A 23,746-nucleotide genomic window follows, 5' to 3' on the forward strand; every position below is an offset into this window, starting at 1 on the left:
TAGTATTTATGACTACTATTTAAGTACAGTGAATTTCCGTTTCTCATAACGATATGTAGGATGCAAACTGCAAAGTCGATAAAAACTTCGATTTCCCTCTTAATCGATTTGTAATGGGTTGTACTAATTTCAACTCTACAGTAGAAAAAGTTTCTTGTACCAACTTACAATGATTAACATCCAGCTAGATAAAACTTAGATTAAGCCTGTGTTAGACATTACTATTAGCATAGAATAAATAAAGAGTAATATAAAACGGTAACTCTTCGCCCCGCGCTAATTCGTAACGGGCGCTGAACTAGATTTACCTCACCCCCTTTGACCACTACTTTTGATACGTCTTACTTTAAGGGTGTTGGGACCCTCACTATTGCTATATTTTTGTCATAGATAAAAGCTAAATGAGCTCTATGCCTTTTTACCACTACTTGAAAGTCTAGAGAACCTAAAAACAATAACAAATATTATAAACTCTTCCTATTTTCTTTAAGTTTTCTCTGGGTCTGAAGTTATTGACAACTTCCTATTTAAAAGTTCCTTATATTACCTACTTAATTATTAGAAACTGCATATAAAAAAGTTTTGTATATATATATTATCGATAGACTATTGATATACAAGACTTCTGACTGTACTTCAAGCTCTGCTCACCGCATTATGAATCATGTCTATGTGGGTATGCATATTTAGTATAATTTAATTTATTGTTTCTAATCACTTAATAATTTATACAATTTGTCACTTAAAATTACGAATAATTAAAACATTTAAAATTATAACACAAACACTAGTCAGTCAGTAGTAGTAGTTTAGTATATGTACCTCTCTCTCTCTTTATTTAAGAGCTGCGCTTTTGTCGGTGGAGTAATCGCCATTCCTCTCTTCTTCCCGCCAAAACCTTCACCTCCTGATACGACACGATCTGCACCTTCTCTTTTATTTGTTTCATAAATGTTCTCCTAGGTCTACCCCTTCCTCTCTTGCCTTAAATTTTTCCTTCTATAATGTTTGTTATAAATGAATCGTATCGTATCAGGTGGCCAATTATATTTCCTCTCCGGTTTTCTATAGTCTTTAATATGGTTCTCTTTTCTTCAACTCTTTCCAGCACTTTTTCATTTGACACCATTTCAGTCCATTCTTCGCCAGCAAAACATCTCAAACCAATGTGGTTGGTAAATGGTTATATGTTCGTATTATAATCATTTACCAACCGCAACTCGATAAGCGAACGAATGAATTCACCTGAAATTAATTTTATTTACACCGTTAATTTGTAACGTTACTGGTACTATCGAGTCGGTCGTTTTATCTATTAATTTCCTCCTTGCAGAGTGGTCTGCAGTTAATGATCGTCCTGTAAACGGTAGCGACCGGTAGAAACGGTATTAGTATTTGCCCGTACTTGTATTAGGATTCTGATAACGGTTACATACATAAGAGCGGTGGGGTAAGGTATTTGATAGGTAAGCGTGATCCACCCTAGACCACATCGTCGCTTACTATCAGATGAGATTGTGGCCAAATGCGAGTTTATATTAATTAAAAAAAGAAGATAGATAGATAGATAAAATACTTTATTCAGCACAATGGACACAAAATACATAGATAAGGACAACATATACAGAAAAGCACAACAGGCGGCCTTATTGCTCATGCAGCAATTCCTTCCAGGCAACCTTTGGGTACAGGAAAATTTTGTACGAATATAATAATAGCGGGTTATTGCATTCCCTAGAAGGTCCCTAGTTAGGTAGGTATACAAAAATCAAGCACGTAATTTAAAATGTAGCATTAAATTGTATCTATGATAAATAAATAATAAAAAAAAAAATACTTCCTATCTCACACGTTGTAATTCTAATATGTGTTAGATACAGAAAAAAATAAATTCTGACCCTTTTTTTTTCAAAAATAATAGTATGTGTTTCACGATTCTTCTAAAACTTACATTATTCTTTTAAAACAGATGAAGACCGTTATTTCGTTATTAATATAGTTGCTTTTTTTCTGCAATTTATTGAATAAGCTTCCATGGTAAGGGATTTCTTACATTTAGCACACGATCTCTTGATCATCACTAATTATTATTTATTTGTAGTCACTAACTATTTGGAAGACTTGTGGAAAAATAATTTCATTTTTTTAGAGCGCGATTTTAATATAGTCGAGTTTTAGTTCTTAAACTTATATTTTTATGCAGTAATATAATGTTTAATCGACTAATGAATGCAACACGACGCAATAAGGCAAGTAAAAAAAAAAACTTTATAAACTGAAAAATAAAAATTTCAAAGTAAACGTTGACACTGCAAACCGTAAATCGTTAGCAACAAATACACACGACATCCACTCGTGTCTATGAAATGAAAAATATATTTCTCTATGAGAAGTAGAAGCATACAAGTACGTATTTCAAAGAAAAATATTTCCCACTAGCTGTGGGAAGTATCACAATAAATTTTCAATGGAAAAGCTCAAATCTTGGAAATAAAATGTTCCACCACTTCTGGTTTGACAAATCTTTTGAATCCAGCTTTATTTAACGAATCCGTAGAAGAACCTACATTATTATAAAGGACGACTTAAGGAACATATTGATTATGTTTCTTGGTAGAGAGATCAATCCTGATGGATTCGAACCCAGAACGAACGCTCATCCACTAAACCACGGAGGCCATTTTTAATATTCATAATATTTATCTTTAAGGCCTTTATAACCAAGTGTGGCCGCAAGAAATTTGTGTCTGTTTGTATCCTATTTATGTGTTTTGTTTTATTTATCTAAACTTTCCTTGTTCCAGATTTCCACTAACTTCTTGCAACCCCCGCGAGATAGTACAGTTGTACGAAGCAATTAATCTCCTTATGGAATTGACATATGGCGCAACAGACGAACTTTTTTAAAACAAAATGGAAAAACACCAATTCAGAGTCAAAGAAAATGCATCGTTTCTTGGTAAAGGAGATTTCAACTGCAAGAAAACTAATGGAAAACAAGAAGAAACTTTCAAAGAGCTTTGCCATGAAAGAAACCAACTTTTAAACGAAAATAAAAACACAAATACAGATAATGAAGATGAATCTTTTGAAAGACTTATGAAAGATGAAAATGATGACAAAGATGTTGACCAAATAGTCAAACTGAATGACAGAGGAATTTTAGTGGCCAGTATAGAAAATAACTTAAAAAATATAAGAAATAAAACGACTTCGAAGCAAAAGAAGGTCACGAGTAGACGTGCCAATTCACTGTTTCTTTTGCTAAGGATAGTGAACAACTTTAACATGGTAGTGAAGCTATGGATGGTAATGTGTGTGTTTTGTATTAGTGTGTGTGCGAAAGAGCAGAGATTTGCTATGGAACCACAGGATCAGGTGAGTGCGAATATTTTTTCGAATATGTTTTGGTATGATGTTACATTGTGTTGAACAAAATTAAGTAAGGTAGCACTGAAGTGGAACTTAATGTTGCATTGCGCAGATTTAGGTTTAGTGTTATCTTGGGTGATGCTCGAAGATGCTTCCAATTTCAAACAAAAAGAGCAAGCTTGTTGCTTTTGCACACAGAAACAAAAATAGGTAGTAGATCGCCCCTCCTTATAAAAGGAACATATTATGTGAATCTCCAATGCCCGACGTTCTTAGAATCATACGACTTAGACTTACGACTATTTCAAACATATTTTCCGGAGTTTCGTATTATCGTAAGAACCTTCGATTTCCGGTTCATACGATATATCTGTGAACATTTTATTTAATGTGACGGGTAAAAACTTCGAAAAGCAATCATACTGTACAATCTGACACACTTGCCAATCATCAATTCCTATTGTATTCAGTATATTAAAATAATATCGCATTAATATGCATTAATACGTAATTAGCCAATGTTTATTGACTTCTGAAAGATTGGTAGTTTGGTGTTACAAAATTAACACGCCACTAAAATTGCCAATGTTAAAACTGTGATGTTATCACATGTAGAACACCTAAATAAACATAAGCCGGAATTGCGGAAAATGTTGCTATTGAAAATTAATTTCCGCCTTATAAATTATATTCAATGTATAAGTTGAGGGATGACTGCTAGCGATGAAATGACGGGAGATGATAATAAATGTAAACAGCCTATCATAATTATACATCACACGTAGGAAGGCACGGGGGGGGGGGGATGTACTCCAACACGCTGCTCCACTACAAGTTGCGAAAATCAACTGAAATTTTGTAAATTTTTGGTGTTTGCGTCGATTACCTAGATTGACATTAAAAAAATAGATATCAAAATAAATGCATTCAATTACAATGTATATGACTACAACTTTTATTATCATGTTCATGTTCATGTTCTATTATCATCAGCAATACGTAATTCTATGCTAATCGTGTTGGCTAAGTGCTTGGTGTCAATTTACTTTTGCGTCTTCAAGGTTTGTGTATCAGCTTTAAGCTTACATACTTGTAGCGTTCATATTTCATAGTAAACAAGACGTACCCAAACGGGTACATTTTCTTGCTTACTAGAATTTATTACAGTGTGATTTAGCGTATTTGTTTGATTATTATTTACAAGCTATGTGTTATTCGCCACGCTCTTATCATTAAAGCTTTTTTCATTTGTTTCTATGCAAAACTGTCTTCATATTCTTTTTCTTTCGTGTGTTCTTCTGTGTTGTTAGACCGTTGATTGACTTCAAGAACCTTTGTGTTGGCAACCATTGAGCCGCAAAAAATCCTTGACATATCTCAAAGTAGGTACTTACTTAAGTAAATAGTAGTTAGGACCGACTATTACGAATATGACGATCATCTTTTGTATATTTATGACACGACTGTCGTCTTCTTACTAATATATTTCAGGAACATTTATAAGTTTCTACACACCAATGTCTCTCCTGACTTTTATTCAAACACTGCTGTGTGATGGAGTAGTTTATTTCATACTCCTTTTACTAGAGTCAATAAAACAGAAGCTTCCTAACTAATTTCTATTTGCCAGGAACAATCAAGATTATGATGATTTTGTACTTTATTTAATATTTACATTGTATAAAATTACGGTTGTTTGAAGGACGACTGCACTTTATATTACTCAGCCATTATATTATGTTTATACAAGAGAACGATCACTTTTCAAATCATGCAAACCCGCTTTTCGCCATCAGTTGATCGTCTTTTTTATTATTCATGTTCACAATGTTAATTAATATTATATAGAATCCCAAACAAAATCCTGTGGTTACATATTCGTTTCGGTTCAAATTACAATTTTCATTTAAGCCATTGTTGTCTGTCTGAATTGGCAACAAAACCTTTTATGTATATGACCTAATAATATTGCGATTTAAATTCAAAAAAGAGGAGCGGTATCTACGCATTGTATGAATAATAAAACCAATGGAATATAATAAGGGTCCTTGTTGTGCGTTATAAGATCTTGAGCCTGTTGATAGATTTGTATTCGTTTTAAAAATACCCACAAATAAATTGAAAGAATTCTTTACCGTAATCTTCTTGTGTTTGAGGCTTATAGTTTGTCTTATGACGACAAAGTGTTTTCCAGCCTTCTTTAGATCTTGGATCAAAAATGTCATTGACGAACTCCCTTAGTTTATTCTGCAAATGATAGTACCATAATTTATATCCATCATAAGACTATCGCCAAATAACACATTGACATTAGTTCTTTTTCCAAAAAAATAACTTTCTTTTATGTGGGCGATGGGCTAAAAACCTGCTTCATCACGTCTTTGTTAAGAGGAATACCGAGTGGTTCTAAATTTTCTTGTTGACAACTTATGGTTCTGTCTTGTTCCCTCTACTCCAGTCAAAGCAGATAATGAAATTACCGTCAAACGGCAAACTACATTCACTTAAAGATCCACAAAACCTTCTTCCATTCCTTCGGAAGGAATTTTTAATATCCAACCAAATACCCTACGTGTAGTTGAATAATATTGGGTAAATGTTATTCGTCCGGATTTTCTCAAAGAACTTTGATTTATGGAAACTGGTATGCCGAAATTAATATTCTTTAGGACGTTACTTCGATTTTGGCAAACTTTTCCTTGGGGATATGAATTATGATTTTTGAGATTGAGTTATTTGGGTTTTGTCAAGAATTTGGTAATATTGCATTTTTTTTTATATGAAGCTTATTAACATTCCGCTAAAGAGTAGTATATCATTGTCAAACTGAAGGGTTAGCATACTCAACTACGTACAATCTTGACGAATCAAAAATCGATAGTTTTTAAACTGATTTCCTAATAATATTAACAAAGAGAATGAGGATACAAACTAGAATCTCAAATATAATAGGCGGCAGAACTGTTGTGTGTTCCTAAATTTTGAATACTCTCCATAATGTTCAGCTAAAATTCGTGATAATTGCTATAAATTGTGGAGCAACGTGAAGTGTATCCCGTCTGAAGGATGAGTTACAAAAAAGAAAAGCCATCCCTTGGAAAGACGCAGTTTTGATTGAAGTTTCTTTCTTTCTGATCTTTAGGGAATAAATATAACACTATGATTTTACAGTTAAACGCTGCGCAATGGGTTATAGTGTAAAAATATAACCAAAACAATATGTTTGTTTACTCAAACCAACTCAAACAGATCGAACTCAACTGTCAAAATTTAAGACCATTCAACATTTGCGACACCTGATGGGAAAAAAGGCAGTTTTAATCCTCAGTAGCCGTGTATCTATACTCTCTGTTTTCGCTTATCAACAATATTTTATTTAGGGATTGTGTGGGTTTGAGCAAAGCTAGAACATTGAATGTCCTTTTCATTTTCGGTTAATACCACCCACATGTTCACTGAATTTATGTTGAAGCGCCAGTAGTGTGTTTATTTTTGGGAATAGTTAATTGACTTGAGCCTTGTTCATGGAGACATTGGGCGGTGTTTTGACTTATTGACAGGTTATAAAATCTTTATAATATAAAAGCGAAATACCGCTCACTGTTTATTCTAGAAATCTTATAAATTGAAAATGCTAGAAGTTTAAAATTTTGCATTGGGGTACTTTTTAAATCGTGGGTGGTGGTCACTATTTTCAGCGCCGTCTTAAACTAGGCTGGGGTCCTTGGGCACTCAAGAATTTGGGGCCCTTTTTGAAAGTAAAGAAAGCGAATTAGAAAGTAAAAAACGAAAAAGACTTACAGAAGCGATTTTTTTGCCTCTCTGACCTTCTAACCCACGTGATAATAATTTAGAATCCAAACATGAATTCGAAAACAAATTCGACAATCATTGATTTAGGCCTGTGCTGGATTCGAACCTGCGACCTCAAAATGAGAATCAAGCGTTCTACTAACTGGGCTACCACGACTCTGATTCAAATTGCAATAATCGAAGTAAATAAGGGTCAGTCTCACAAAGTGATACTTGACGTGTGCCGAAAATCAAACCTAGTTGTTATAGTAATAATATGGTTTTTTTCTCTTCACAGACTGCAGTAGTGGGATCAAGAGTGACTCTCCCCTGTCGAGTGGTAAACAAGGCTGGTCAGCTCCAGTGGACGAAGGATGACTTTGGACTCGGCACACATCGGCATCTGATCGGCTATGATCGGTATAAGATGATCGGAAGTGATGAAGAAGGTAAGAAATAACACTAAGCACGTTGCATGTTAAGCCGTTGGTCACGGTTACTACTTACTGATTTAAATACCTGACACCAGGGTTGATGAGGTTGGTAATCCACCTCACAACCCACACGATAAAAACGATAAAAGAAAGAAAAGCACAAAGCGCTTCGCATCGTCCTTCATTATGCTCACTGCTAGGGAGTGGAATTCTCTGCCGTCTTCGGTATTTCCGGATGCATATAACCCGGGTGTTTTCAAAGCCAGACTGAACAGTTACCTTCTGAGCGAGCTCGTGCATCTTAGGCCTCGTTAATGTCTTCGGGCAAATCTGGGGCCAAGAGCAAACCCATCAAAAGTAAAAAGAAAAAAAATAGTTTAGCTGAAAGTTTGTTATAATAATATAGGACAAGATAGTACTTATTTAAGTAGATCGAGTTTCATCTTGGACTTAAACTTCAATGCACTAAGGTACTTGCTACCCAGGATATACAGGGTGTTAGTAACACAGTACCGAATATTGAGGGGGATGATTCAGCTCATGATGAATTAAGTGAAATTTTCTGTCGCAAAATTTATGTTTAAGGTGATCCGTTTTCCATACAAAAGTTGGTGCAGTACTACAGGAAAACGGATAGAGGAATATTGTTTTAAACCCGATAAATAGTAATATTTTGGTGTATTATTTTCGCTAATTAACAAAAATTAACAGTGTTACTACAAAACAAAGACTAAAAGATAAACAATGTTTAAAATATAATCCGTAAGTATATGAAAGAAGTTGCGAAGGCCGCGGTGCTACTGTCGCAAATTCTGCATAGAATTATTATGACTTGTCAAATTAGTTTCATTAAAATCCGTCGACTTCTTACGTGGCACGAAATACCATTTCAAACATAGTTTATTTTTAGTTTGTGTTTTGTAGTAACACTGTTAGGGTCCGAATACGAGAAGTACCATATTTCAGACCCTCAATTTTGATTAATTCTACATTTGTACTGGTGCAGATTACAGTGTATTTGCTGAGCGTGTAGAGGTGTCAATGTTAGTTTGTGTGCGTGATCTACATTATTTTCATTTTTTTATTCTACTCTATACTTTTGCGATGGAAAATTCCACTTGATATTAACTGAATTATAAGCTGAATACTCCCCCTCAGTATTCGTTACGGTGTCACTAATACTCTGTATGGACCGTGGAATCGATACTAGCGCTCATGACGAAGTGAGTTGAAACTAAAATTACTTTGGCATAGACAAGATACTGTCGTTGAAGGTTCGCCGATGAATGGACGACTGCAGAACATTGTTTACCCAGCTGAAACTTCTACTGATCAAAGGTCATTTGAAAAACCTTTTTTTCCTTTCTTTACCTTAATTTAATTAAAATGTTTAGTCTGGATTGAAAACAGAAGGCATAATTAAATGTATTGAATTTTATCGCAAGCATTACGTATTATAATTATGGCTGTTTTTTATTTAGAAGATAATTTAGGTATGTTTAAGTTTTATGAATATTTATTTATACTAACTTATATAATAATACAATGGCGACCACGTGTAGCTCAGTGGGTAGGCCCGCTACAAGGTGGACCGACGATCTGGTGAAGGTCGCGGGAAGCCGCTGGATGCGGGCAGCGCAGGACCGATCGTCGTGGAGATCCTTGGGGGAGGCCTATGCCCAGCAGTGGGCGTCATACGGCTGATGATGATGATGATATAATAATATATAGATAGATACGTTTTGTTATTGTAATTTTAAACGCCGTGTACTTGTTATTCTTCTATCGTGTGGATTGTGAGGTGAATTACCAACACATCAACCCAGTGTCAGGGTTATTACTGAGCCGCCATAGGCCCCTGACATGACTCATTTAACGACTACGTACTTACACCAGTAAGTAGTAACCGGGACCAACGGCTTAACTACGGCTTACTTGTTATTGGGAGATTATAAATATTCGAATCGGACAAAATTACATCGGCGTCCAATTTTCAAAATTCGAATATATAAACTAAACTAGTAGGAAATAAAAACATTAAACTGCGCGCCTTAACGATTCAAGACTAAAGTAGGACTGAGGGGTGGGGAAGGGGAGGGGGACGGGACAATAAACCTAGCTCAGCAGCTGGTGGGGAGCGGAGAGTTGCCTTTCTATACGTAGTATTATTCCTTATTCTATGATTATAGAATAGAATAGAAATGATTTATTGCGACCATGTGTTCGTACAAATTGTGATGTATGTCTCTTGCTAAGTTGTATTTGTTTGCAGGTGACTACTCTTTGGACATCAGAGAAGTAACGCTGGACGATGATGCTCTTTATCAGTGCCAAGTCAGTTCTGGACCTAGAGGTGAGTATTTCTTTTTAATATGCAGTTATATCGCTATATCGCAAGTCTGATTTGGACAGGACTTGGACCCGCAACACCACTTGGAACCTCATACATATTACGCGTTAATTGTTGCCTTGTTTTTTTTTGACGTGACTTATTGTAGATCTGCCGCAGATGCCATTAACTACTTGTCCGGAGTTGCCTAGTGAATACGAGGCTTTAAATTAAATTAGTCTTTTTTTATGACATGATTGTCGTAGGACGACTTTTGCTGACGTAGGTTTACGAATATTTCGGCCTAAGCAACCTTTTTTAAATTGCTTTTCAATATATACAGGGTGTGTTGTAGTAACGTCGTAACGAAAACTTTGAGGGATGATTCAGACCATGATTCTGAGTTGATATCAAGTGGAATTTTCCGTCGCAAAAGTATGGAACGGAAAATAATTAAAAAAAAAATGTCATAAATTTTCCCACAGGAAATTCCACTTCATATCAACTCAATCATCCCCCTCAGTATTCGTTACGGTGTCACTAACACCCTGTATATACGGCGCGGCAACCGCACCGCGCGCGGCGCGATTTACATCGAGGGCTTAGACCAATAGCCGTAAGATGTCTATCCATGTAGATAGCATTCGCTGTGTCTATTGGTAGAAACTTTCGGAACAATTTGCGTCGCGGCGTGGATGCCGTGCAGAGCCTGCATTTTACTATAAATAAATAAATAAAAATGTAGAAGGATATGTGTAACAAAATACTGGCAAACGAGCAACAAACGGTGCAAATTTTCTGCTACAATATACAAAAATAATTGCTACAAAATATATTATAACAGTCAGTAATATTTGAGCCCATTAAATAAAACTAAGGTTCGAAATCTGCTTGTTAGTCCAAACGAGCTGTCAACTTATCCCTTTATAGGCTCTTGTGACATTCCTGTAACAAACCTCATCCGTCCCTCTAATATGTACGCTAAATAATATAAGTTCATTTAAATCAGCGTTACTGTATTGTAACAGACCACACCGAACATTTAGTATCAAACAAAAATCATAGATGGCGTAATTTATTCACTTTATCGAGTTTGAATTTCGTACGTCAGTAAAAGTGACAAGTGTAACCGCGCTGAAAGTTTGAAATTCATAAAAAAATATTAAACGTGTGTAAAATTGTTTTGTTTTCGCCGAATTCTACGGGTAAGTGAATAATTTGTTTCATTATACTGTTATCAGAGCATATTTTTGTTTTTTGTGTGAAAAACGGAACTTTGTATGTTTGTGACATTTCTGTTACATTGAGTGGCGACGGAGGTTTTGGGGAACTGGAGTGTGTGGGTGTTCGTAAAGGATTGTCTCGTGTTGTTTCGGAATGGAGTCGCATTCACTGCGGGATGATGACATGTTTGACATATTGCACCAGTATGGTAGCGGGGACGGATTGGAGGACGATGATGGTGGCGTGATTGATCCAAATTTTCAGCCGTTGTTGGGGGATTTGGATGTTTTTTCTGATTGTGGAGGGGGTATTGAAGTTGATGTGGATGCGATTGTTGAGGAATCGGAGCACGGCGGGCTGATTGCTGGCCCCTCGTCGGCTGATCCTGGGCGGCAGGGAGGCCAGTCAAGGGGAGCCTCGACTGATTAAGGGCGACAGGGGCGGCACTGCCGATGGAAGGGAGGGAGCCTGGTTCTGGGCGACCGGCGGGTGGGATTTGCGGGAAATACTACTTTACCAGCTACACCAATTAATTGGTGTATCAAGCTCGAGTAAATTAGCAGGTAAAGTGGTATTTCCCGTGAGGGGGACGGATTGGAGGACGATAATGGTGGCGTGATTGATCCAAATTTTCAGCCGTTGTTGGGGGATTTGGATGTTTTTTCTGATTGTGGAGGGGGTATTGGAGTTGATGTGGATGCGATTGTTGAGGAATCGGAGCACGGCGGGCTGATTGCTGGCCCCTCGTCGGCTGATCCTGGGCGGCAGGGAGGCCAGTCAAGGGGAGCCTCGACTGATCAAGGGCGACAGGGGCGGCACTGCCGATGGAATGGAGGGAGCCTGGTTCTGGGCGACCGGCGGGTGGGATTTGCGGGAAATACTACTTTACCAGCTACACCAATTAATTGGTGTATCAAGCTCGAGTAAATTAGCTGGTAAAGTGGTATTTCCCGTGAGTCTCACCTGCTGGTCGTTCGGAACTGGGTTCTTTTTTGTCCATTGGCGGTGCCGCTTTTGATTGGTCGAGGCTTTTTTTGATTGGCTTCTTTGCCGTTCGGGATCGGCGGACGGGGGCCGGCGGTCGGCTCGTTGTGTTCCGATTCTTCAGTGGTTGCGTCTGTATCGGCTCCAATATTTTCTTCACGGTCGGAGAAAGCATCTGAACCTTCTGGTAACGGCTGAGGGTCTGGATCGGTCACGCTGTCATCATCGTCCTCCAATCCGTCTTCGCTGTCGTGTTGGTGTGATATGTCAAGTGTGTCATTATCCCGCGGTGAATGTGACTCCATTCTGAAGTAGCATGAGATGGTCTTTTATGAATGCTCACATGCTTTGGTTCCTCAAGGCTTCACTCAATGTAACAGAAATGTCACATACCTTAAAATGTCAAATAAATACATAAAAATAAATATTTTCAAATTTCTAAAAAATACGTGTTTTTTTATTTGTTGAAACCTATCATATTCCTAAGAATCTTTAAATTATATGATCATGGGCTATAAAGGGTTATAGCTGTACGGTAAACTCTGGTAAACTGCAATGCGGGTTAACACGCAAACTTTAAGTTTCTACTTAGCCGGAATGCCGCAATGATGAATAAGGTGTGGGATATTGTTGAAAAAGTATCTATAGCCAGACTTTCGATTGTTCACCCCCGCTCGACGATTTCAATCATTCAGCGCTTATCGCTATCGACCCACTAGGGTCGATTAATTCTTTCAAATATTTTTCCTCTCAGACGACGCCCTGAGCAGAGGTTCGCGCCCAACTGGGCACCCTCAGGCCTGTTGTCTTAAACGTTGTACCGAGTGAGAGCCTTCAGTGCTTCCCATTTGTCCGGCCAAGTAGTTAATGCCATCTGCGGCAAATCTACAATAAGTCACGTCAAAAAAGAAAAAAGATTGTTCACCTTGAAAATCATCGATACTATCGATAGAATCAATAGCTCATTCCAGGTTAGGGTCCAGAGTACCCTAAACAAGTCTAAACCGGTGAGCATGCAATCTTTGATGAGAGTGGCGAAGTGGTGTGATTCAGGGGGATGATTCAGGCCATGATTCTGAGTTTATATCAAGCGGAATTTTCTGTCGCAAAATTTATGTTTTTTTTTTTTAGTATTCGTTACGATGTCACTAGTACCCTGTTTATGTACATTGCATCAAAAGCTCACCAATTTCGCTGAATTCACAACCGCAACTAGTCTCAGGACAGGGTTGCATTGTGTTCGATGGAAGCTTTCCAAAGATATTGTTGAAGGATATGTGGTAACAAGCTTGTGGCTAACAAGCAATTCTAAGGCGTGTCACTTGCCGTGCTAGGTCACTACAACATAACATATACTCACGGCTGTATCCCTATGGACAGAGGACATCCATCGCAAGATGACCTAAGTACCCACACCTTAGCAAGAGTTTTTGTTAGACCAACGTGATAGGTGATAACTATAAGGTGCAATAAATAGCCCTTATAAACCAGCGCACAAGCCAATTATGTGAGGTCTTCAATTGTTATTTTTACATAATTATATTTATAATATTTTGTATAGAATTGTAATAATGATAATTGAACCAATAACAGCACTTGGCTACGGCCCGTGCCACCCATACCTCTTCGGAGAGATTTAAATATATATAAAAATAATAAGAATAAAAAACAAAAGAAAAAAATAAATAATAAGAATAAATAAGAATAAGTTTATCCCGTAAATGTTTTGTATATTTGTGTGCAATAAAGTGATTTATTATTATTATTAAATAATTGTCGTTGTATTTATTTTAATTATTAATCTCAAGCAACAGAGGCGCATACAATATACAATACCCATAGGCAGAAAGAGTTACTTTCGCATTTATAATATTAGTGTACATTTGTAATTTTACTGTTTATACATAATTATGTATATAAACAGTATATACAAGTTCAGTGTATCATTATGTAAAAAAGGTAACACCTCTGTGTTTCCGTCTCTACAGAAATAGTTACTTTCGCATTTATAATGTTCGTGTAGATTTATTATTTTACTGTTTATACATAGTAATGGTATCCACACCAAAATCATAAATGCGAAAGTAACTCTTTCTGTCTGTATGTTACCTTTTCTTATGTATGGGCCTCAGATGTGTGAGATTAATAAATAAAATAAATACCCATATGTAGATATGTGTAGTTATCCATTATTGCAAATACACTGTCAAGCCAACAGACTGATCGTATTAGCGAAGTCACCTAACTCGAAAACAATTACTAATTATTAAACATGTCTGAGAATTTCAAGCTAAATTAAATTTGTGTCACCTGACAAGTCATGTAGGTATGCTAGAAGCGATATTTGACAAGAAATGTTTCAAAGTCAAAGTCAAAGTATTTATTGCACACCATATGGTAAACAGTTGTTAGAAATATTATAGTATCACATATGGACCCGGGAGGGTATAGCAAAAACAAACAAAAATATCAAGAAATTACATTAGGCCAGAAATACAAAAATAATAATAATAATAAGTACTTAACATTAAACAAACTTAATCTAAAAATAACTATGAAAATCTTAAAAACTATTAATATCAATAAAATCTACATCACTTACTGTCTATTTGTCATGTAAGAAAAACTCTTGCAGTGTGTAAAAACTTTTCTCAATTAGGAAATTTTTTAAGTTAATTTTAAACTTTTTTATGTTTTCACTGAGGTTAGGTAAATAATGGTGCTAATTCCTGTAAACCATCTAATTTTATTTTAGGTTATATCTGTCATTTTCTTATCCGCCGAAAAGGAAAGGGACGGGTAATCGACAAGCATAAAATTTATGGAACACACGTCAATTTTAAGCACAAATCTAAAACAACCGTCTAAAAATTCGCCCGGGTTATTCATTTATTTACTCATTCTTCCTAAAATTAAGAGCTGTCAATCATCCGTCCCTTTCCTTTTCGGCGGATAAGAAAATGACAGGTATAACTTAAAGTAAAATTAAGAGATGTCTGCAGGAATCGGGGCCATTGTGTATCTTCAAAGCGACTTTTTTGTAGGTATGCGTCAGACGGTATTAAGAAGTAGGCCGGACAAATGGGGTACGCTGAAGGGTCTTATAACATAACATAAGCTCACAACTATATACCAAAAGGGTAGTCAGAGGTACATCTATCGCGACATGTACAGTCATGAGCAATATCATGTACCCACTTTAGAACCTTGTCGCACTATCTTATTTGAAATTTAATGAGACTTACGGTTTAATTTGTCAAAACAGTTAATGTGACATGGTTTCAAAGTGTATACATATTAGTACTCGTGACCGTACCAAGTACCCACACCTCACCGAGCTTTCTGTTACACTAAGAGCCAACTATGTTAATAAAAACTGCACTTAAAATAATTAATAACTCCTTAGAGTGTGCGTCTATTGCTGAGAAACCTCTTTCTGAGGTAAGTTAGGTGCTAAACAGCACCATAGTGGGACGTTGCATTCTTCAGGGGTTAGTCAAGTTACAGTACAGTGGAAAAAAATGTATAGTGTTGACATGTTACCTTATGTAGAGGTATATCCCATACATTTTTACGTCAAGTCGTAATCGTTTGCAACTTGGCTCACCGCCCTGTACGCGTTAAAAAATAATAAAAAAGCATACTAAAATGGTCAACAGCTAGTTACCGCAACATCGTATTATTATTTTACTTCAACAAGCAACTCCTTACCCTCACCCCATAAGAAAAGGGCGAGGAAGCCATGAAAATTTCCATCCAATAACGAACCCATAGGAACGCCGAAATGCTTGACTAAAGGGCGGCGATAGCCCGGGCGCCAAACGAGAAATTATAGGTTTAAATTGTTTTTATAAACGTTTTTTTTAGTTTTTATTTTATCGTGACTTATTTTTGATTTGCCGCATATGGCATTAACTACTTGGCCGGACGAATGAGGAGAGCTGTTGGCTCCTACCGCCGGTGCGAAATTGATTATTTACTACTCTTCTTCTCTGGTATTCACGAGAATCGCTCTAGTCGAAAGGTATGACAAAGTCTTCATATAGCGTGATTTAATTTTAGAGGAGAATCATAATTGATGACTGAAAATGAAAGAAGCATCTCAGAAAGTGCCTTGAAAGAGTGGTTAGCGATGATTAATAATAATTGTCATACATAAACTCATGCCATTTTCCCACTTGGGTAAGAATGGAATTTCCTAATTTGAAAATCCTGATACATTACTTTTGCTTTTTTGACATTCATCAATCGTTTCATACACGCCGGTTCAGACTAGATAAACCTACTAACTTTACCTTTTTACAGACATCCCCAATATGGTCAATGTGTCTTTTCCTCTGCCAGCCCTACCAACTACCTTCGTTTTTTATACCGCTTTCGTAATTCTATTATCCTTTTTCTGCTGTATGTGTCCAAATCAACTTAACATTCCCTTCTCAGTCTTAGGGACTATACCATATTTTACACTAAATACTCTTATCATGTTGTTTCTATCAATCAATGAATAAACAAAAATATAGACTTATGATATGTATAAGCGAATAAAATAATCACAATAAGCGTCCTTATTGCTAAACCGTAATTTATTATTCGATAGTTAATTTCATTTATAAAGAAATCAAGTATACTCGTATTGAGTTTATTAATAGTCAATATTCTTTATTTGCATTATGATGGTGTAAGTTGATAAGTTACATATGAGTTTCACATCACAGACTCTTTCGGGTACAACAAAATAGAAGTTTAAAATTACTCTGGTGATTGAAGCCTCCACAGTGATAACACGCAATTTTACGTTTTTTTTATTTCCTTAACAGCCACCATGGTCTAGTGGTTAGAGGGGGAAATTCTCGAAATCACTTTATGAGACTGTCCTTTGCTTGGCTAGGACATTGCAGGCTGAATCACCTGATTGATCGAAAAAGTAAAACAATTCCATGCTTCGGAATGCCGTTGGTTCCGATTACTACTTACTGATGTAAGTACGTAGACTCCATTATAACCCTGTTTATGAGGTTGGTAATCCACCGCACAACCCACACGGCAGAAGAAGATTATTTCCTGCTCCCAACCTATTATGACGTCACAGGATAGATAGCGTCGTTATCATTGTGAATAATTCAGCATCAGATAGTAGTTGCAGCTAGTGAAGTTATCTACGCTACACAGTCGCATTCGGCAGTAATTTGAATTTGAAGCTAACATTACCAATGTTAGGTATGCTAAAACTTGTTATGTGGTGTCATAGATACTACATAGGTATTGTTTTAATACTTGTTTAGGTGTATACCCACAGAATAGTAAGGTATATTTAAAACAGAATAGAAATAATTTATTAAAGCTGGGAAAGCGGCTGCGAGGACCTTTGGGTGAATGTTAAACTATTAATAAACAATCGCCAATTTAATATTTTTATATGTGCAGTTTACTTACCATCACCAGCCAATTTAGAAAGGCAGCAGATGTTCTTGGATAACGTAGACATAATGATGAATAATAATAACATGGACGCAGTTATGATATTAGGTGATTTTAATCTTTACTTTATTGATTGGAGCCTTCTGGGTGATTGTTCATACACTACTCCAAAGAATTATGATAAAAAAGATACAGGATTTTCATTGGTTGATTTTATTGCGTTAAATAACTTGTATCAGGCGAATTATATTCGTAATGATGAAGGTAGAATTTTGGATCTCGTAATTAGTAATATGGATGGCGTAAGTGTTTCTGAATCATTAGATCTTTTAAGCATACTGGATACTCACCACCCTGGCATAATAGTAAATGTACCGCTACAAAATGATAATAATAATGTGTCGAGTCTTCGTCCATGTGACCGCATCGATTACAACTTTTATAAGGCGAACTATAACTTAATTGTGACTGAGTTGTTTTGCGTTCGCTGGCAGGATATATTCAATAATTGTGACAATATCAATCAAATGGTTTTAGCATTTTATACTACACTGAATAATATAATCGATAAAACAGTACCAAAGAGGCGACCCAGATCTTCAAAATATCCTGTATGGTTCAATAAAAAGCTTATAAATTGTTTGCACCATAAGGGGAAAATTCGTGCTAGATATCGTAAGTTTGGCAATCCGCGTGATAAAATAGAATATGACTTACTTAGAGAACGCTGTCACAAGCTGATGAGCATTTGTGAAAATGAATATAAAAATAGCATGGAAAGCAATATACGCAAAAACCCAAATGTATTCTGGCGTTATATAAAAGACAAGCGCAAAGGCCGTTCGACATTTCCAGCTGAAATGAAATCGGATGATGTAGTAGTTTCCACAGGGACAGATATTGCAAATCTTTTTGCCAGCCATTTCTCATCTGTTTACAGTACGGACGTCGCTGCCAGGTATACATCAGGTTTAGTATCAGATAAGTGCATCTCAGTGGTAAAGTTTAGGGAGGCAGAGGTATCCGCAGCAATTAAACATCTTAATATACATAAAGGCTCTGGTCCAGACAATATACCGCCCTTATTTGTGAAACGTTGCAGATTAGCTATTACACTTCCGTTGACTATTATTTTTAATCGGTCATTGCAAGACGGCCTATTTCCCGACGAATGGAAAAGAGCTAGAATACTTCCGATACATAAGAAATCTGATCGCTCTGACGTTAAAAATTATAGGCCTATTTCTATTTTGTCGTGCTTTTCTAAATTATTCGAGTCATTGTTGTATCCTTACCTCTACAATCACGTTGCAAACGATTTATCGGAACTTCAACATGGTTTTAGGAGAGGTAGGTCAGTAGAAACTAACCTAGTTTCGATAGTGTCTGATATATCCCGTGAGGTAGATCGAGGCCTACAAGTTGATACTATATACACGGATTTCAGTAACGCTTTCGACAAAGTTAATCATGCAGTCTTATTGGAAAAACTTAACCACAGCGGTATCGGAGGGTCTCTGTTGGATTGGTTCAGTTCATATTTATTAAAAAGACCTCAAATAGTTGCTGTAAACGGATATGAATCCACAGTGTACTACGCTGACTCAGGCGTCCCTCAAGGCTCCCACTTAGGTCCTATTCTCTTCCTCATATTCATTAATGATATCCCAATACATATACAAAATAGTAAAGCTTCTCTTTTTGCTGATGATCTCAAGTTGTATAAAACAATAAAAACTCCATCTGATACTGAACTACTACAAAAGGATCTAGATAACATTAAAGAATGGTGTATTTTGAATGGTATGAGCCTTAACTCACGCAAATGTTTGTCTATTACATTTACTAGAAAAAAGAAGCCAATTAATGCAACTTACCTCTTAGATGGCACCCCTTTAACAAAAGTTGACGAAATCCGGGACCTTGGGGTAATGTTAGACAGTAAGCTCAAATTCTCTAGACATATTGACAATACCGTTAAAAAAGCTGCACAGATGCTTGGCTTTCTCAAACGTACTTCGCGCGACTTCAGGCTAAGTCAGACAAGAATAATTCTGTTCAATAGTTTAATCCGAAGCAGGTTAGAATTTGCATCTGTTGTGTGGAACCCTGTTTATACTGAGCCTTCTCAAAGAATAGAAAGCCTTCAGCGTGCATTCACTAGACACTTGGCATTTGTAACACCCGGTATTTCTCACAAGAGGACCTATGACCAAAGGCTGTCTTTCTTTAAAATCAACACTCTGAGAACTCGACGGAAACTACAAGATCTTGTGTTCCTTTACAAAATCATCAACACTAAAATAGCATGCCCAAATCTGTTAAGTTCAATAAATCTCACCGTACCATATAACTATCCTCGGAAGCCCATATCTAAATTATTTAATATAGCCCGTTACCGTACTAATCTGGGCCTACACTATCCTATTGCCAGGATGTGTGCGACGTTCAACGAAGTTAATGACAAATTGCCAAACATCGATATTTTTAATGATTCCCCTCGATGCTACAAAAGTAAAGTGCTAAATCACTTTGGTTGTCGCTATAAGCGTTAAACAGTACTTACATTAATATTTTGTTAAAAAATGTGTTAATATATATATATAGTTTATAATTTATATAGTTTAGTATTGATATAGTTTGTTTGTTTCCATTTACGGTGAATGCTGTGTACGCATGTAATTGGCAAACATATATACCAAGTATTTCTTTCTATTTATAATGTTGTCTGTAAAAGTTTAATATGTATTGCTGTATGTGTACCTAAATAAATAAATAAATAAATAAATAAATAAATAAATAAATAAATATTATAAAAGGGCGCCATACACAAAAAAAGTTTCTTTGTTTGTTTTGGCCACTGACATAATTATTATAAGTTTTGGCATGATATTAATGTTACGAAAATGTAATTCGATATTTTCATATTTCTGAAGCACTGTGACATATTTTTGAGATAATTTTCAATTAATACTGCATTTTATGTTACCTACTCTATTTCTTGTGTTAGTACAATAAATTGTATTGTAAAACGTTACTTACAAATAAGTGGCCAAATACTATTTTTAATAAAATCGAGTTTTGTTCCAGAAAATCAAATCATCGTTTTGCATATTTTCTTACTAAAAGTAAAAGCATGAAAATTAGATATTCGACTTGAAAATCTTCTAAATTTGTAATTCTACGAACAATCTTATCTTCTACAATTTAGCTTTCACAAATTTCGATCATCATAACTCACGCCTGATTCTACCTTTTACCAGAATACCCTCCAATATTTTTCACCTTTATCTGATAAGAACTTCGTTCAAAGCAAAGACCAACTTTGCTATACCTACAATATTCGGTTACTTAAGTCCCTCCATGGCTTTGTATAAAGTAGGAAAATTGTGGGACTTCGCATCAAAACTTCATTAGCAAAGAACATTGTAAATGATGAATCAATTTTGAGACGGAAAATGAACTTGTTCCTTTGGTAAGTAAATTTTATCATTCTTATTGTACATTTAATAAAGTAGCAGTTACATTACGTTACCTTTTTAATTAGGCAAGGTAATTTAATTTGGTTTGCATTTTTTGTAAACCTACTGTCCTATTTTTCCCTAAAAAAGTAGCATGGAGCATGGTGTAACAAAACCAGATATGCTCAATCCTATGAAAAGCCGCCATTGCTAGCCGTTTGATGACATAAGTGTTACCACTGTGTTACCATTAAATTAGTATCTCTAACATTCCAAGGACGTAAATTGTATTATTGAAAATTAAGTGAATTACCTAATATATTATAAAACTCGTTAAAACTGCAAGTAAATCTTTTACTAAAAATTCAAAATTGCCTTGCAAAGTAAATTAAAAGCATTGGTCGTGGGTAATTTATTTTTTACGAAATGGCAACGCAGGGTGGGATTACATCAGCTGGTCACTATTGATTATACCTGGTTTGGTCACACCATGGCATGGAGAATACTACACTGACAAGAGCGTGGCTTTTAAATTAATGATGTTGATGAATATTTTTTTGGAGTAATATTATATTTTTAATTTATTCAATTTAACATGTAAAAACAAAAACATACATTTTGTGGATAATACCCATTTAAATTCGTAAAACTGATTGACCTTTTAAACTTCAAACTCTATTTTTTGGCTATTGTGTCTGGAAATCTGAGTCGCTTGTGTTACATCTGACTGACATACAATTTAAATTACATACATAACATACATAAATTAAAAAGTAAAAAGTTACCTGTAAACAAAACATTTCTTTCCCATATTCATATCATTCTACCCACAAAGCTACGAGGATATTACGAGTCCAGTGTACCTTTTTAAGGTAGATCCACTATTTATTTATTCCCTACTCCAACGCGTTGCTCGGAAACAAAATAAATAATTCACTGACGTAAACACAAAAGGTCCGTAAGTTGCCCGCTTTTTCAAAATAAGACTTACAGAATAACATGGATGCCCTTTCTGGGTTGCCTGCCTCATAAATATGGGAATAACTGTGGATTTAATCTGTTTCTACGTTCGTTGATGTTCAATGCTAGGTTATGTATTTCTCTTCGAGCTACCTTCTTTTTCTACTAGGCAGTAAAGAAATAGGGATGCGTAATATGATTAGGATTAGGATTCTGTCCTCTCCAAAATGATGGACTATAGTGCTGGCATAGAATAAGGAATAATATTCCGTATAGAACGACAACTCTCCGCTCCCCACCAACGTCTGAGCTAGGTTAATCTCACCCTCGTTCGGACATAGTTTAGTCTTCAATCGTATGGCAACAGACGTCACACACACAGATGCGCGTGCACGAAAATCTCAATGTGTATTATCTGTATAAAACGAGGAGTTTTGTATAAATTGTCCAGGTTGTGGTGATGGCCTGAAAACCTGTAACCGTATGGGTCAACATAACATGCGAGCATAAAATGAATATAAAATGCGAATCTTACAAATACAATATGCTATGTGATACCTATCTGTGATAGTCGTGGTAGCCCAGTTACAACAATAAAGCAATGATTGTTGAATTTGTTTTCGAATTCATTTTTGGATCATAAATAATTATCACGTGCTCATTGGTGAAAGAAAACATCGGGAAGAAACCTACATTCCCGATAAATGCATTTTCGGAGGTATGTGACCTAACCTGTATTGGGTTGATTTTCCTTTCACGCATTGGAAGGTCAGACAGGCAGTCGCTAGGGCTGGCCAATACAATAAAAAAGAAGCATACCACGTAGATGTAAAATAGTGGAACAAACTTAGAGGCTACACATTTGTGTAGTTTCTCAATATGGCGTCGCGTCAGTGAAAAGTGGAGGAAATACAAGTTTTATAGCGAGCTGCCGAAGTAAACAAGCCGCGAATTGTGGAGAACAGCTGCTTTTTCCCGGTTTCAGTGCTGGGTTAAGCAATGAGATACAAGCGGAATGTGAAGCGAAAGAAGCGATGGCTGGCTTTCACCATAGAATAAGGAATAATACTACGTAAAGAACGGCAACTCCCCGCTCCCCACCAGCGTCTGCGCTAGGTTTACCTCACCCCCGAACATATTTCAGACTTGAATCGTATGGTGTCAGACGTCACACACACAGATGCGCGTGTACAGTCATGAGCAATATAATGTACCCACTTTAGGACTTTGTCGTACTAACATATTTAACATTTTAGTGAGACTTACAGTTCAATTTGTCAAAAAAGTTAATGTGACATGGTACCAAAGTGTATACATATTAATGCTCGTGACTGTACGATAATGACAATGTGTATTGTCTATGTAAAACAAGGTTGTTTGTATGAAGTGTCCAGTGTGTGCTTTCGCGTCAACTCGTTATCGGGTGCTGCGTATGTCCTGTCCACATTAAGAATAAGAAGAACAAGAATAAAATAAATTTATTGCCAGTAACAATTAACATTTGTTATAAGAACTAGGTAAATATTTTCTCCTGTCAGGGAGCTCATAAAATACTGTTTCTGTGAAAAAGTCACATAAACTCTCTTAATTTTTTATTTTCCTTCCACCGTTTGCAATTGGAATGCTTTGTATTTAAGTTTGTGTGTATTACAAACTGGACTTAAAAAAGAAAGGAAAACATATAACAGTAGGAGTAGGGACCTGTGCTGGGAGGTTTTCTGACCACGTCTTTCCCTCAGCGATACAGCTTCCGATGTGGTAGTAGTTTTACA

At 36.1% G+C, this 23,746-nt stretch overlaps 2 protein-coding genes across 5 annotated transcripts in view; both read left to right on the forward strand.

Moving 5' to 3' along the window:
* LOC126378047 (irregular chiasm C-roughest protein-like) overlaps window positions 1-23,746 on the forward strand; it is a 416,593-nt gene that overhangs the window by 345,307 nt on the left and 47,540 nt on the right. For 3 of the 4 annotated variants that reach the window (XM_050026143.1, XM_050026142.1, XM_050026145.1), the window contains exons 2-4: window positions 2,805-3,378; window positions 7,463-7,613; window positions 9,871-9,951. In XM_050026143.1, coding sequence (XP_049882100.1) covers window positions 2,914-3,378; window positions 7,463-7,613; window positions 9,871-9,951 — 697 coding nt within the window. In that variant the 5' untranslated portion in view covers window positions 2,805-2,913. The remainder of the gene's footprint in view (window positions 1-2,804; window positions 3,379-7,462; window positions 7,614-9,870; window positions 9,952-23,746) is intronic. The other variant, XM_050026146.1, reaches the window with a different exon arrangement.
* The window catches only part of LOC126378203 (zinc finger matrin-type protein 5), a 233,798-nt gene that overhangs the window by 170,326 nt on the left and 39,726 nt on the right, over window positions 1-23,746 (forward strand). The gene's annotated exons all lie outside the window — the stretch shown is intronic.

This window comes from Pectinophora gossypiella, chromosome 25 (assembly GCF_024362695.1).
Source record: "Pectinophora gossypiella chromosome 25, ilPecGoss1.1, whole genome shotgun sequence".
NCBI lineage: Eukaryota > Metazoa > Arthropoda > Insecta > Lepidoptera > Gelechiidae > Pectinophora > Pectinophora gossypiella.